This window comes from Dromaius novaehollandiae, chromosome Z (genome assembly GCF_036370855.1).
Source record: "Dromaius novaehollandiae isolate bDroNov1 chromosome Z, bDroNov1.hap1, whole genome shotgun sequence".
Taxonomy (NCBI): Eukaryota; Metazoa; Chordata; class Aves; order Casuariiformes; family Dromaiidae; genus Dromaius; species Dromaius novaehollandiae.
This window is the reverse complement of record NC_088132.1, coordinates 16990660-17006065: the sequence shown is the minus strand read 5'-3', so window position 1 is coordinate 17006065 and position 15406 is coordinate 16990660. Positions and strand designations below refer to the sequence as shown.

Here is a 15406-nt window from a genome sequence, read left to right as displayed (position 1 = left end):
ACCTATGACACTGATCACTACCTTTGCTTCTATGTTCTCAGGGCCTCATTGTTTTTTTCATTTGTTTGGTTTTTTTTAAATCAACATTACATACCACTCCCACACTTAATAAAGCCATAGCTTCATCCTCTTTAGATTCACCTTTCTGGAAGACCTGCAAACCCTTACAATTTGTCAGACTAAACATGCTTATGTCACCTAATTCCACCTCAGCTATTTCTTTCATTCACATGCCTTGTCTTTAAAATCCCTACAGAAAGGATTGTGTTTATTCTTCATGACCAGATTACTAAAGTAATGAGATGGCTTGGTCAACTCTAGCCAGTGCATCTGAACATTGTTTTAAAACAAAGAACTGCAATTCTTCAGGGAAAAAATAAAGCTTAAGCAATTTTCATTTAGTCATCCTAAAAAACTGGGTAGTATTATATATATATGCATGAGATACGTTTCAGTTAAATGTATATACAGCCTGCAAGTCTCTGCATGGAGACTTGTAACAGAAAATTTTCTTTACAATAGTTTAACCACAATATAAATAAAGAAAATCCTACTTACTGAAACAGCTATCATGGTGCTGTCAGGCCGCCATTCTGCTTGTTTATAAGGTCCAAACTGAGAAGCTGATTTTGAATGTTCCTTATAGCTTACAATTAATACACTGGGCTGGAGAAAAAACAACAATAATTATATGTTATGTCTAGAAGGAAAGGGATTTTTGTGATTTTGTGATACAACTATAAGTAATTGCATTTCTTCAATAACAACACATTTCCATTAAAAAAACCACTGTTTCAACGAATTATTAGTGTATATTTGACAATGCATTACACGCAAAGCTTTTAAAGAGAGATTATGCAGAATACCTGTGGCACTGTCACTCCTAATCTCAATCTTTCAGACTCAAGACATTGAAAGAAAATACTTCATTCTTCCAGTAAGGAGTCATCGCAGAGTGTACAACTAGTTTCAAGTTAGAGACAGGGTGACTGATACTTGAGATGAAGAAAAGCATCTCAAATAGACTTTTATTATAAAAGTACTGTCAAATCAAGTAGGATGAAATATTCTATAGCAAGAATTTGGTATATCCTATCTAGTTTGCTCCTACCAAACACACGGGCCATCACAGAAAGTGAAAAATCAGGAAATCTATTTTGTATCTCCAGACGAAGGTTGCCAGAAATTATTCAGCAAAGCCATATATATGGTTTGATGAAAAGACTTCGCATATGATCTTATGAGATGCCCTCACTAGCACCTTTCTTTCTAGGAACGGATGACAGCTTTTGGGTCACAAAGCCCAGACACTGCTATCATAACCACCAAGTTGTTTATTTCCTTTCATGAAAGTAGTTGAGAGCTGCAATAGAGAAATCCTAATAGAAAGCTACTCCTCACTGCTCCAGTGCTTAGGAACATCCTCTTAAGTTCCTTCCTAAATATATTTGAGACTAGTTTGTACTCACTTGCTCTTGGACCTATAATAGCTTTCAGCTTAGATATGTATTCCCACCTTTGCCACCCTCTATCCTTTCACAAGAAATGTGTATATTAGTTAGATGACAACTGTATCTCCTCAGGACTCAACAAAATTAAACAAGTCGAGCTCTTCTCCTCTTGTAAAAGAACTTTCCCCTCATCCTTGCAACAGACCCTCTCCCTGTTTCAGTGCTAATTTTTCAGTACTGAGTTTGCTGCTACAACTCTGCAGAAAAGCGTACATTCCTCCAGTCCCTGGAAGCAAAAGACTGAGTAGCAATCACTCCTTTTGCTGAAAAGGATCATGAGACCTTTAGGCAAAGCATCACTAGAGCCACAGGCAATGACAACTCACTATCATTTTTTGTTTGTTTACTAGCTCAGATGGCAGACATTGGTACAATGAATCAAAAACTTTTAATTCTACCCATACACTATGTGGGTGCATATCACCATCACATTTAGAATCAGCTATTTTCGTTTCCATTAATAAAAAGCAGCGTTAAAGTTATTCAAAAGAGAGAGTATGAAACTAAGTGATCCAGTACTTTCACCCAACATACAAAGAAGTTGAATTAACACCACATAAGCAGTCTTAGCCCTAGTAAATTCATAGTATAACTTCTCATCCTGTGAACAGCATTCTGTACGTTAATACTTAAATTTTACAGCCACACAAAATTGAATTATCAAAAATACAGTGAAATATTTATACTGGAATGTGTAACAAGCAAGCTAATCTTTAAGCTAAGACCTTTTTTATCAGCTTTTTCATGGCTGGTGTCTTCAAAACAGCTTTTGCACCTATTTCTAAATCAAGTATCTAATATTAAATAAATAATTACTTTTAACAGAATCTTTTTAATTCACAACATTTCACTGCTTGGCTTACATCCACGTTAATTGCCTTAGATAGACAGAAAAAACATGCATCTAGTGATAGTACAGTTCTGGTAATCTGCACTAACGATTCTGAGACCAATCCTCTTCTACTGTGCTCTAAGCTTTTCACCAGCAGGCAAGAAAATCCTTTTTAGACTCTCATTAATGCACTCCAGCACAGGTTTTGTATTCTCTTATTTTTATAGAAGATGATGACTGTATTCATACTATAATGTTCTTGTGCTAGTCCTTCATTAGAAAAGCACTATTACGCCTTAGAATCTGGCAGGAAGTTTTGCGTACACAGCAACTACAAAACTTCTATGAATTGGCTTCTGTGCCTTAGGCACTTCTGTGCCTTAAAGTTTGAGGACTAAAGGAGCTAACATTAATATAAGCATATTTCCTTTACGCAGTTTAAGACGTCTCTTTTCTCACTAGAAAGCAGACATTTCTAATTCAATAGGACCCAATCTAGCTAATGTTTAAACCATAAATATTTCACTAATACAATCTATTTCCACATAAAGAAATTCAAGAGCATGATTTCACATGAGAAAAAAATCCTGACGTACAAACGTGCTAGTTTTACAAGTTTCTCACAGAAGTGTGAACAGCATAAAAAGCATAATACATATGAGCATAATACAGCTAGAAGAACAGCTTGTTATGCTACTACCAAAAGAAACAGAAAACACCATTTTACATCTAAACCCATTTATCATCAAGAGTCATGTAAGATGTGTAACAGTACGAAGAACTGTACAACTGCACTCCCTCTGTAAAGAGGAGGATATATTGGCAGAGTTTTCATTGCTTGTCCCAAGTGAAATAAGCTGTTAAGTGCCTGTTTTTAGCAAAGGAATGGCCTAATTAGTACAATACCTTTTTCTAGCCAGTAGAGAAACAGCAGGTATTTATGTTCTATTACACAGAATTTTCCTTAAATCTCTACATTTGTTTCTGCTGTAAAAAAAACTTCACACATCAGCTTCATGAACTCCATATGGCTTTTCCTATTCACACTTCTTCACGCAGCAATTGAAAAATCACAAGCAAATCTAGTTAGGCATAACTGAAACATGCATACTCTCTCAAATCAGTCAAAATATTGACCCTCCTTTTTGCAATGCTTAAAATCAGCTTTCAGTTAAGATTAATGGTGGAGTAACAGCTTTTGAAGAAACTGGTGATTCCAGAAACACAGGAATTGATCTATCAAATAAAACCAGAGCTGTAAAAAATATATGTATATATTCATTTATAGAACAAAATTAAACATCTCCATTTTTTAAGGAAGAAATAATTGAAGACTTTCTGTGCGACTAATAAGTAACACTCTCCCTCAAATTGTGACTTAAAGCTCGCAATAGCTTCCCAAAATAGACGAAAAGTAGATCTGGCATTTCACAATCTGCTGCAGAGAAAATCTTGCATTTAGGTATAACTATATGGCCTCTGAGCAAGGCATACAAGGTCAGGCATAACAGAAGCTGACACTCACGAATAGAATGAGGGAATGGATGCTCACAGAAAAATAAAAATGCAGGAAAGAAAAAAGGGAAAGAATCTTACAAACTATGTAGTGATGCCATCCCCAAAGAGTAAACAAGTTCTCCAGCACCATAGTTAATAATATTGAAAAGAGAAACAGGATACAACTTCTTGGTTCCACAAATACACTAGATTTCCTTCCCTTTTTTATCTACCATTCAACCTTGCCTTCCTTTTTCACAAGAGCCCTTTCCACAGTGCTTTCACTCCCAAATCTTTATGCTTCTTCTCAGCAATGCCCTTCTAGCATAAAAAATGTCTTTTTTTAATCGATGTCAGATTATGACTACATTCACAGCAGATGCCTAAGTGCAAATCTATTCTGCATGACCAATACTGAAACAGAATTGCATCATTTCTAAAACAGTAGCTGGCTAGCTTCATATGTAAAGACACCTAATTCAACAACCTATGTTAAAACTCATTTTCATTTTGTTATTAGTTGCTGTAAAGTTGTACAGTAAGAATTCTTTTGGATTTTCAGTTAAGAAATACTTGAAGATGCAGCTCTGTTGCCACAGCTTTGCATCAACACTAGGACAAGCATTGTTATGCTCATCTAGAGTTTTGTTATTATTTAACTTAATTCTACCTGATGGGATACATCATTTTCCCCAATTACTTTAAGCGATAATCACGAGCAACTTGAACAGTCTCAAAACAAACTGAACCATATCAAGTAGTTTTCCTGAAGAGATTTATCAAGATACTCAAGCCGTACATCTTAATTCTCTCAGCAAAGTAGAAGTGATATCACCATTTCAGTGGTACCACCTCAGTAGAAGTGATATTAACATTTCCAAGCACAAGCATTCTACTCACACTTGATTCAGATGCACATTGAATAGACACTTGAATCCTAAACTAAGATGTGAATGTTGCTCTAAACAGGCATTCTTTAAATAGCAGGAGTACTACAGATTGAGCAGTAGCCAAATAGGAGTAAATGCCTGATTTAACTGAGATGTTTAAAGTTCTTAAGAGAAAATGATGTATTAATAAATTTCGAGGTATAGAGAGAGAGGTAAAGTCATTGTTTCTGTCTGGGAGAACATACGATTGGGAAAAACTGAGTCTTCCTTAATCTGGATTCCATAGTTTGACTGCTACAGGTTAATGACAAACTGTGTACATATCAGACTTAATAAATAAGTTAAATGGGTCTGGAAATAAAATGGAAAACTACTGGACAAATTTTGAGAAGTAGACACCTAAGAGCATCTACACCTTCAGACATTAAAAGTAAGAGAGCAAGTAAAAATGAATGAACCCTAAAAAAATTTCAATTCCCCTGAATCCAGAAAGAGAAAGGGCAAGAGAGGAACAATGACATTTATGGCCACCCAAAAAATGAGTAATGAACCTGGACAGCTACTCGAGAAGAGTGGTTATTTGGGTGATAGTGACAATGGTTGTCAAAACTAATTTTTTTTTTCCTGTTAAGTATATTCTCTGCCATGACAGATTGTAGCTTGGACTTTCAAAGCCAGAAGGTTTACCCTTAACTCACTCAATTACAGTACTAGTAAACATTTGAAACTTGGGATCATACTGAGATGAATTACTATTGAGATTTTTACATATATGTGTGTGTATAAATTATATTCAGTATAACCATCATATTTTATTAATGCATAATATTATACAATATATAACATCACATATTTTATATAAAACATGTATTTATATGCACATGCATATATATATAAATACACACATATATTCAGCTTGCTAGTGAAATTGGTGAAACTGATTTTTTTAAACTTGATAACCTACACAATTGAAGTTAAGAAAATTGATACAGAGCAAAAATAGGAAGTAACAGTCTCTTTCCAGGTTTTAGATGTTCCTTTAAGGCAACAGTACTCATTTTTCATACAATACAAAGTAGTAGTTCTATACTACATAAGAATGGCAAAACCATAACATTCTTAAGAGTTTAGGCAAGGATATGTTAAGTTATTGATATATCAAGTCGTACTCAAATTCTTAAGTATGTACTGCGAAAAAGCTATACATATACTTAAAATATCAAATGAGTTGCACAGAATCCAATTATTTCCCCAAAGAACATTTAGAAGTCTGAATGCTTTGCCTAGCTGTATGTAGACAGCATGTTCTGATCTGAGCTATATGTTTTGTTCCCTGCTCTTTATTTTAAATAAGAATCCAGAGTAACTTGAATTTCCAATGCAAGTAAATTACACCAACTTTAAGGCTTCTTCTTTCTTAAAGGATTCTCATCCTTAGTGCTGCCAATTCACTACTACTAATTTATTTTCCAAAGAGTTTTTTTGCATTTAATTATGGCTGTCAAACACTGAACATCTGGAAGACTAGCAATCTTTTCCCAGCTGTTATCTCCAGGAAGAAGATTCTTAAAATAGTACATTGGCTAAGAGTATACAACAGTATTAGCAGCTGACAACATGGTATTACATGGGGGTTTTTTAATGGAACATCAATACAGGAACTTGCAGGGCCACAGATACCTGTCAAAATCCTAATAGTCTCATCCCCTAACAACTCACTATTTTAGACATCAACACTCAATCTCACCCAGAACCAGAAGGCAGTTTGTTTCAAAAAAAAAAAATGCAGTGACTTTCTGTTCAGCTTTAAATGACAAAAGTTTCAACATAAAACCAAACACTCACTGCACTGATGAGCTTACAGTCTAAGTAAGACAAGGCATGGAGAAACTGGAACGAAAAGGTCAGTACAAATAAGATTGGTGACACTGCACTTTATTTATCACTAGGTGTCCTGTGCTAAACTTTTAAGGATGAAGCTCCATAGATTTATACAGTAATAAACTGTAAAGTTTGGATGAAGGAAAGTAAGAAAAGCACACATGCATAAGGAAGAGGAAAATTTATTACGAAGGACCAGGAAAAAAAAGAAAAGGTACGTAAACACAGATGACAAACGCCATTTTGCCAGTAAGACAGACATAGGATGGAGGTAAAAATTCCTAAAACTAGGGTTTAATTTTAAGAACATTATTCCTTGAATTCAGTCTAAAAGGCAGCCAATACTTTAGAATCAACAGAGCAGCTGCCAAACAAACACTACAGACACAGCTCACGAAAAAATCAGGACAGACCGTGTTTCATGTAAACTACTGTGAAAGCATTCAAAAAAAACCTCAGTGTATCAGAATCATCTAGTGCATGGGAATCACAGTCTCTCCCAGCTGAAATTTTTCAGTTAACCTACTATTCAAAAATGTTGCAAATAAGATAGGAAACATACTACAGAGCTTTGCTGCCTGTCAGTCTCATGAATTACTAGCAATGAGATGATACAAGTGCTTAAATTTGAAATAAACAGAATTCTACATGATAGAAAGTAGATTCATAGAATATCTAACCATAAACAAACCTTATACTAGCAAATAGCTTCATGTGCAACAGATTGGACTGTTAAAATTCACAACTTCTCCTAATGCAATTAATTGAGAGGTCTTTCAAGGGTCATTTATTTGGTATTAGCACAGAAGAAACTGAAAAACCTTTAAAGGCCCACCAAATATTAACATGACAATTTTACATTTCACATGATGATCCCATCAGTCTAATAGGTATTTCTCTTATTTCCTTAACTATGTAACTACAAGCATATAATTACAATAGAAGAAACAGTAAAATTGCTACTGTTTTTTGAAGTATTGTCTATTTAATAACTGATTAAGATTTAACACAAACAACAGAGGCAATGACAACGGTAAAGCTCAAGTAGGAAATTAATATTATAATTATCTGTAGGTCATTGGGTCACATAAGGCCCAGAGTCTTTGTGTAGCTCATATAAAAAGAAAGTCTTCTCAGATCAACATCTTGGGTATCAGTAAGAAATTCCTCATTAGCATCTCAGGGGTTAAACAAGTAACGAAAAAACACAGTGATAGGAGGCAAGACATGGTAACTTGCATTGATGCTACTTTTGTCACACTGAAAGCACATGAAAAGAGTTATGAGACTTGTCTGTATACAAACTAGTTTAGCACACAGAATAAATACAGATTATTCCGTAGTCTAGGATTCTGACATGCATGCTTCCCCATAAAATTAAAGTTCATTTGTCTGGTCTGATTCAATATCAGATCGTCAAAAAAAAAAAAAAGGAAAGTTTAAAAACAATGGCTGGATATAAATCATAAGCTGGCAAACTCTTAGGTTATTAAGAAACTTTCCTCAAAATAAGTGGTTGGGCCAAGCTACCCTCAGCTCCCAAGAGTTTACAAAACTGGATTTGACTGGCAGAGTCATACCAGATACTCCAATAACCTCCAGGAGCTTTCATTAAATATTCAAGGACAGTACATATTCCTGTCACTGCCACAGTCTATTAAGAAAGGAAATGCTGAACTATATTTATATATACAACTGCGTCATCAGACTCTATTCTTGGTCCACCTACTTTGGTCTTCAAGATCTCCAGGGGAACTCCACTGATCTATCACACCACCGTCTTCAGTTACATCCTCTTCCCTCAGCCTACCAAATCCTGTGGGTGACTATCTAGAACTCCCTAAAGTATCTCAAGCTCATATTTCATGAGATAATCAGACCAACTTAGTGGTTGCTGTCAGCTGATGTTGTCAAAGGAATAATTGCTTTCAGTTAGCCAACTGCAATGCTCCTCTAATCCCCTGATGAGTTCAGTCTCCTATCCTGGCAGGAAAAAAGCAAAACAGTTTTCTATCTGTTTAGCATGCTGAACAATACCGGAGTCGAGATAAAAGTCAACACCAGTCCACAATGAGTCACAAAAGTACAGCTGGGCCCAAGAAAGATGACAACACTTCAGATTGCACAGCTGCCTCATGAAACCTCACTTTTAGTTCCCTAGTCAATCAGCATCATTACCTCATTTTAACATTTCAGAAGATTTCTCTTGTGAATTGAAATTTCTCATTTCAAACATCCAAGTACCTAACAGAAGCAGAATAAAAATATTTACAGGCTTTCTAAAGCTGTCTCTGACAGGCTGCATTAGCTCTTGATGTCAAGGAATCTTCCAAGGTATCTAAATCAAAATTTCTCCTAAAACACTGCAAAAGAAACACTTTAAAAATATCAGAAAAGAGCAAGGAAGACTGAAACACAGTGTAACTTTTCTTGCAAGAAAGCTAGTAACTTAGTTCACTTGGTCCACAAAGGCACATCTTCACCTATCACTAGGAACAGAGGTCCTTCTACACAGAAGATATTACAGGGCATCTTAATCAGCAGATTTCAAATCGTTACACAGCTCAAACTGCTCTATGGGGAGTTACATGAAGAAAATTATGACCTCGACTTGTAAACTTGTGAGTTTCAACAAAGCTAAGTTACATTTGGGTTTAGCAATCCAACCACCACTGCACATTTTCTGGTTCCTCAAACACTTACTATTTTTAAAATGTTTCTCCCTTGTTTTTGTGCAACTGTCAGACTGGGAAAGTAACAAAACAGAGAACACTGCACAAAGGAAGTATGTACTGTCTTCTACTTCCTACAGTCTTAAACATCTGTTGATTCTGTTCATCTTTCCAGGACACTTCACTTAAAATTTCAGATGGTAAGACTCTCTGAAATTTGTCGTAGTAGACTGTTCTTAGTCTCTCTCATGAAACAGTTATCTATACAGCAAAATCTGCATGATGTCTTAGTCAATAAGACAAGGAAAAACATCAGCATTATTTTAGTTCATTCACCTCACTTACAGAATGCAGGCAAAGCAGGCAAAAGCTCCAATACCAGAAACAAGGCAACAAGCATCAATAAATCAGGCTTCTCAACCTGTCACATTCATGAAATACTATTAAAGAACATTTTCCCACTGAATCTGTGATATATGAGTTCTATTTTATAATATCAGAGAACCTCAGATACCACCATTTATCATATCCTACCATTAGGCTGTAATTCCTCCTTATTATTCTGTCAGAAGCAGATCCATTTTAAGACTTTTTTTTTTTGACCCAAGTTATGCCAATTTAACTGCTTACATTGTTACTTTATGAAACAGATCTGTGAAGTGACCCAGCTGGAAAAAAAATGGAAAGTTTTCCTCTTTAAAAAATATAGGTAATTTTACAAATTCAGTTTAGAGCACAGCCATGCAAAAAACAAGCTGGCATAACGAAGAGCAGTACCTGTAAAAGCATAATGGAGGTAAGTAGGCAAAAAGCCCTAAAATTGGATATATCACTGACAATGCACAAAAACAGAACTGCAGCCTCAGAAAGAAATTTCAAAATCAAACTTGGAGGATTCTGTAGAATAACACCACACTGTCAAAGAAGTTATCTTCAGTTTCATGACAATGTCATTAAAAACCACAAAGCAGATTTTTTTTCCCCAAGAGCAACTTATACAGTAAGATAAGCAGTCTACGTTGTTATATCCAGGGGTTTTGTAATAATTTCTTTATAGAGGCAAATGAGAAGGCTGCATAAAAGAAGGCTAAAACCAATAGAGAGGGAAAATAAGGTTAAGCTTTCTTTCAGAAAGTGAAAGCCAACAAACAGAAAATATTTTTAAAACAGTAGATAACCACTGACTACATCTCATGCAATAAAATGGCATCTCTGTGCAACTGCGACTTCTAAGGGGGCGGGGGAAATGTGTTGCGTGTTTAACCAATTTTCAGCAACATTCTGATTTTCAAGTTAACTGTAGGAGTTCAAGGCTTCTTTGGTTACCAAAGATTACAACTGTTAAGTTGCCCTCCCTTTCCAAATTTCAGTCTAACAATAGAAACATTTAAGAATCGAGATCCTACAACAGATTAGAACTACTTAATTATAAAACTGCAAGACATAAGGTCTTAAACAACGGCTGTACAAGTGGGTATTGTGTCCCACATTCCTAATTTTCAAAATACAAAATACTACCTTGATTTTACCTACTATTGTTTCATTACAGTAATAAATATCACTAACAATCTTTGTATACACATCCAATATCTCCCTACAAAATAACATGTAAAATAGTCTACACATTTTAGCTTCAAAAACATCAACTGAGTTCCAGCTGTTTTTACACACATCATTTACCCGTCTCTAATCTTTCATTAAGTTTCCAAACTGAAAAAACAGTTCACACTAAGATAAATTTTCGTAGTACTAGTTCTTAGGCACACAGTAGATTAGAAAGAGCTTTAGACACTACCATTTCACACGAAAAATCCATGATAACAAATGTAAGCGTGCAAGCTTGAAAATACTTCAAATGCCCCGTGCTTGAAACAGGTAATATAAAACTCCATCTCACCAGCCTCCTCATCTCACTCTGACATGGAACTTTTCATACATAGTTCAGATAGTAATAAGTGTTAACAACGACATTAGCCTGAAGGCTTTTTTACTTCAGGAAATTGAATTAGTTAAGCCTGACTAGCACTTAGCCTTGTTCCAAAAAAGATACTTTTGACAACTGAAAGCTTATTACAGATTTCAAAAATTTTGGTTTCTTTCAGAAAAATCCAACACATAATTTTAAGTTCCATCTTCAATAAAAAAAATACAATGCTATATAGATACAAATGACAGAAAAGATTCTTTTAGAAAAGATGATATTAACAGAAACCTTTGTCTTGCCTGGTTTAGGTAAGGTTGACTGTCTGCAGAGGGCAAGGGACTGTAACATACTTTTTTGTTTAAGGTCAATTACTGATCATACCTGGCAAAGTCAGCATTTTACTCCAAAGCACCCACTACATACTGGAATTAAAATGTAGTAAAAAAGTTTTAAATGATCTGTAAGTTTGCTCAGACTTCTGCATCAAGTGAATTCTGCTCAGGCTTTGCCTCTAGCCAGTTATACAACAGATAGCATTTGAAAACAAGTCCAAACCTGAAAGTTAATGTATCTGATCCTCAGTGATGGACCATAAAGGAAACTGCATTCTAGACAACACAACACATCTTGAGAAGTATTCCATAGGCCTGCCCTCTTTTATATATTTATGTTTAATTAAGCTCTGTTGACTGACTACAGCTGTAATTTAACAACTGACAAAAGCTAGAAAAGTATGTCTACACTATGTATCTTGAATCTAAGAGACCAAAGGCCACATGATGATGTTCACACAGCATAGCAACTGGACTAATCTGCCCTAATTAGATATTTGTATAGGTTAAAAAACAGCAACAGCACCCCACCCAGAAACTAATGAACAGCCATGCAGAGCGCAGCACAACACAGCCAGGTAAGGTGATGAAATCTCAATACAACTTAAGACAAGATTTTAAGGCTATGACTGTCACTTGATACCTCTGAATATCAACTTTCTAAAATTAGGTTTTTGGTTTTTGCCTGTAATCTGAGATAAACTCTAGAAATTAGATGGAGACAGAGATATTTAAACACAGATTTAGGGCCTAATTTAGGCAGCACTTAAAAAGATCTGGCATCAAAATTTAAAGTCAGTATCACAGCTGCTCCATAAGACCATGCCTAAACAAGTTGACAAATGACACTTTTTGTTACCAAAATAACTCCAAGGGAGAAGCAGGTTAAATTTCCATTTCAATCAAGGTATTTAATATGCTATATGCATACTCTTAATGTTGCTAGAGCAGCAACTTCCATGAAAAACCCTGCCAAATTCAATTTTATTCCATGCTGACTCTAATGTTCAGGGCTGCAGAACATTTAAACGGGGGTCATAACAAGACAAGTTTATGAACTTCTGTGTTATCTAATTACTCTTGAATAAAGCCTGAATCTTGAAAGTAATGGCAAACATAAGCAGTTAGGTTTGGGGAAGACTCCTAGATTCCCAATTTTGGGTGCAAAAAAACACAAGACACACGACCATGAGACACATGAAGTACGTTTAGAAAAAAAGGTTTTTACAAACACCCTTTGCAATAGCCTAGCATGCTATATAAAGTCAAACTAAAAAAAAAAGGTTGCTTGGAAGTCTCATTTTCAGTAATAACAGGTGCTAACTCCGAGTAGGTTGCTTTCACATATTTCCTTGAGAGTATGTTGCTATCAGCAAACACTTTGGCTTAATAGGCCTGTCTCACAACAGAGATTCACAAATACTGAAGGACTTTGTAAGATTTCGTCCCAGCTTTCACAATGCTTTCTGGAAGAGGCACGAAGGAACATTTTACAGGCGGGAGGGTTTTTCGGCTGGGAGACGAGGGTTTGAGGGCTAACAGAAGGATACTCACTCTGCAGTACCAGATGCTCAGCTGAGACGGGGACAACACGGCGAAGAAAGCTCGCTGGGGATCCGTCTGGATGTGCAGCGGCCGCTCCAGGGCCTCCAGAGGACAGGAGAGCCTCTTGGGCCAGCCGCTGAGGAAATACATGGCTGCGGCTCTCCCCCTGCGCGGGGCGCGGGCACTCAGCGGGCCGGCGACCAGCAACAGGGGCGCCGCTTCCCCGCTCCCGCACCTCCGGACGAAGGGCTCTGACCGCTGGCCCGGAGCCGGCCGAGCATAATCACGAGCAGAGCGGCGGGACCCTGCGCTCGGCGCCGCCGCTGCGCCAGGCTAGGTGAGGGGGCTGTGGCCTCCTCAGCGGGAGCGGCGGGCAGGGCGAGCCGTCGCCGCCAGCCGCCGCTCGGCCGCGGCGCGGGGGAGCGAAGCGCCGCCGCCGCCGAGGGGCGGGAACAGAGGCCGGGGCGGGGCGAGGCCCGGGCGCGGCGAGCAGCGGGGGCCGGGGCCTGCGGGGCAGGGGCCGGTCACTGCTGCGAGCGGGCCCGCGGCGGCTGCGGCGGCGGCTCCGACCGCCTCGGGGTGCGGGGCGCTCCCGCGCTCGCTGCGGCCGCGGTCGTGGCTGGAGCCGTCGTAGCAGCCGCCGCCATCTCCCGCCTCCTCCCCCTCCGCTACGGCGTCTCAGCGCCGCAGCCCCGAGCGCGACGGCGGCCCGCGAGGGGGCGGGGCGGGTGGCGGGGGCCGCCGCCGATTGGCGCCGGCGGCCGAGCGGAAGTGACGCCCGCTCCCCTCGCTCCCCTCCCCCGCCCCTTGGGGACTTCGTGTCAAGGAAAACGCGCACGCCGGCGTTGGGGGCGGGGCGGGAAAGAGCTGGGGGGGCGGGGCGAGGCGCGCAGGCGCACAACGGCGCCCCGCTCCCCGCGCGCCGGGGGCGGGGCGGCGGCCGTCGGGGCGCTGTGGGGGCGGGGCGCTGCGGAGGCCGTCGGGGCGTTGTGGAGGGTGTCGGGTGGTTTGGGAGCGCGTGGGGATGTTGGGACGCTGTCGGGGGAGGGCACCGGTGCACCCGTATAAGCACACGTTTACAGAGGAAAAAAGAGTACTTCAAACAGGAAAACACTCTTCAGACAGGTCTTTCCCTCCGGTTCATCCCACCATCAGTTAGGAAAGGAGTTGTGTGTTGCTACACACTCAGATTTGCAGTTGCTGGGAAGCCTAGGCACTGTGCCGGAGGCTTCACACAGAATGGGTCCTTCTGCGCCCAGCACCCAACCTGAGAGACTGTTTTAGCGACACAGAGCTCCACAGGGCGATGTTGGAGGTGACGGGGACAAGCTTGGGAAGATCCAGGAATTGCCAGTGCCGCAGAGGTCGCCATTAATTGTGTGTTTTGGGTTGGGATTACCTCAGGCTCAGGGCATGGCTCCAGCCGTGGCATGCAGCGGCAGTTTGGCACTTCTGCTGGGCATGGGCATGAAGACTTGTCCTGCTGCATGATGAGCAGGGTCATGGAACTAATTCATCTGAAAAATAATTTTTTACTAGATTATTTTTCAGCCAAGACCTGTTCTGTAATCTTTTTTCTGTGATTGCTCAAACACTTTATTGACACATTAAGGAGAGAGCAGGAACATAGGAGGAGGAGGAGGACCAGAAGTGGTGACTGCTTACGCTTAAGCTATAGCTTTAGATGTAGTGAATGAGGCTTTCACTATTGATTGTCTCCTTTTGCAACTGAAAAAAAAAGAGTATGGAAGAGAACTAGAGGTAAATTTCCTCACCATTTCAAGGTCAGCACCCATATTGGAAAGAAATAACTAACTACAGGTAGAAATAATCAGAAAAGCTTACTGAACCACTGCCCTGCATTGATGGTTAAAAGAGTTCTGCTGGCCTACAAAACGCAAAACCCATTCACGCAAAACACAAATTCTGTAGTTCCCTTCAACGAATGTGGCCTGTCCCCACATCTAAGATACATTCTTTCCTAATATCTTTCCTGGTAATAAATTGTTGTTGTTACTGTAAGAATATTATTTTCCAGATGAAATCTTGTGTCTGTGTGGTCACAGACACAAAAAGAGGAGTGAGTTATGAGTATGTATATGTCAGAACCTAGACAAAGCCATAATAAACCTTGAAAGATTTCATAGCAAAGAAGCAAAGCATACTTTTTACACTAAACTTTTAAGTGCAAAACTTGGAAATGTTTTGCCATCAGATTCTTTGCCCTCAGGAAGTTGCCAATCAGTGCTTCTACTACAAACACTCATCTCTTCTGTGGTCCCTTTTTGTCCTGCTTTTCTGTTAGCTAGCCTTTTAGATTAG

The 15406-nt window shown here is 39.0% G+C and overlaps 1 protein-coding gene across 4 annotated transcripts in view; it reads right to left on the bottom strand.

Annotated features, from left to right (window-relative positions):
* The window catches only part of RIC1 (RIC1 homolog, RAB6A GEF complex partner 1), a 53220-nt gene extending 39402 nt beyond the window's left edge, over positions 1-13818 (bottom strand). For all 4 annotated transcript variants that reach the window (XM_026097463.2, XM_026097466.2, XM_026097465.2 and 1 more), the window contains exons 1-2: positions 13094-13818; positions 559-666 (exon numbers count right to left, since the gene is read on the bottom strand). In XM_026097463.2, coding sequence (XP_025953248.2) covers positions 559-666; positions 13094-13234 — 249 coding nt within the window. In that variant the 5' untranslated portion in view covers positions 13235-13818. The remainder of the gene's footprint in view (positions 1-558; positions 667-13093) is intronic.
* Between the last annotated feature and the right edge of the window lie 1588 nt (positions 13819-15406).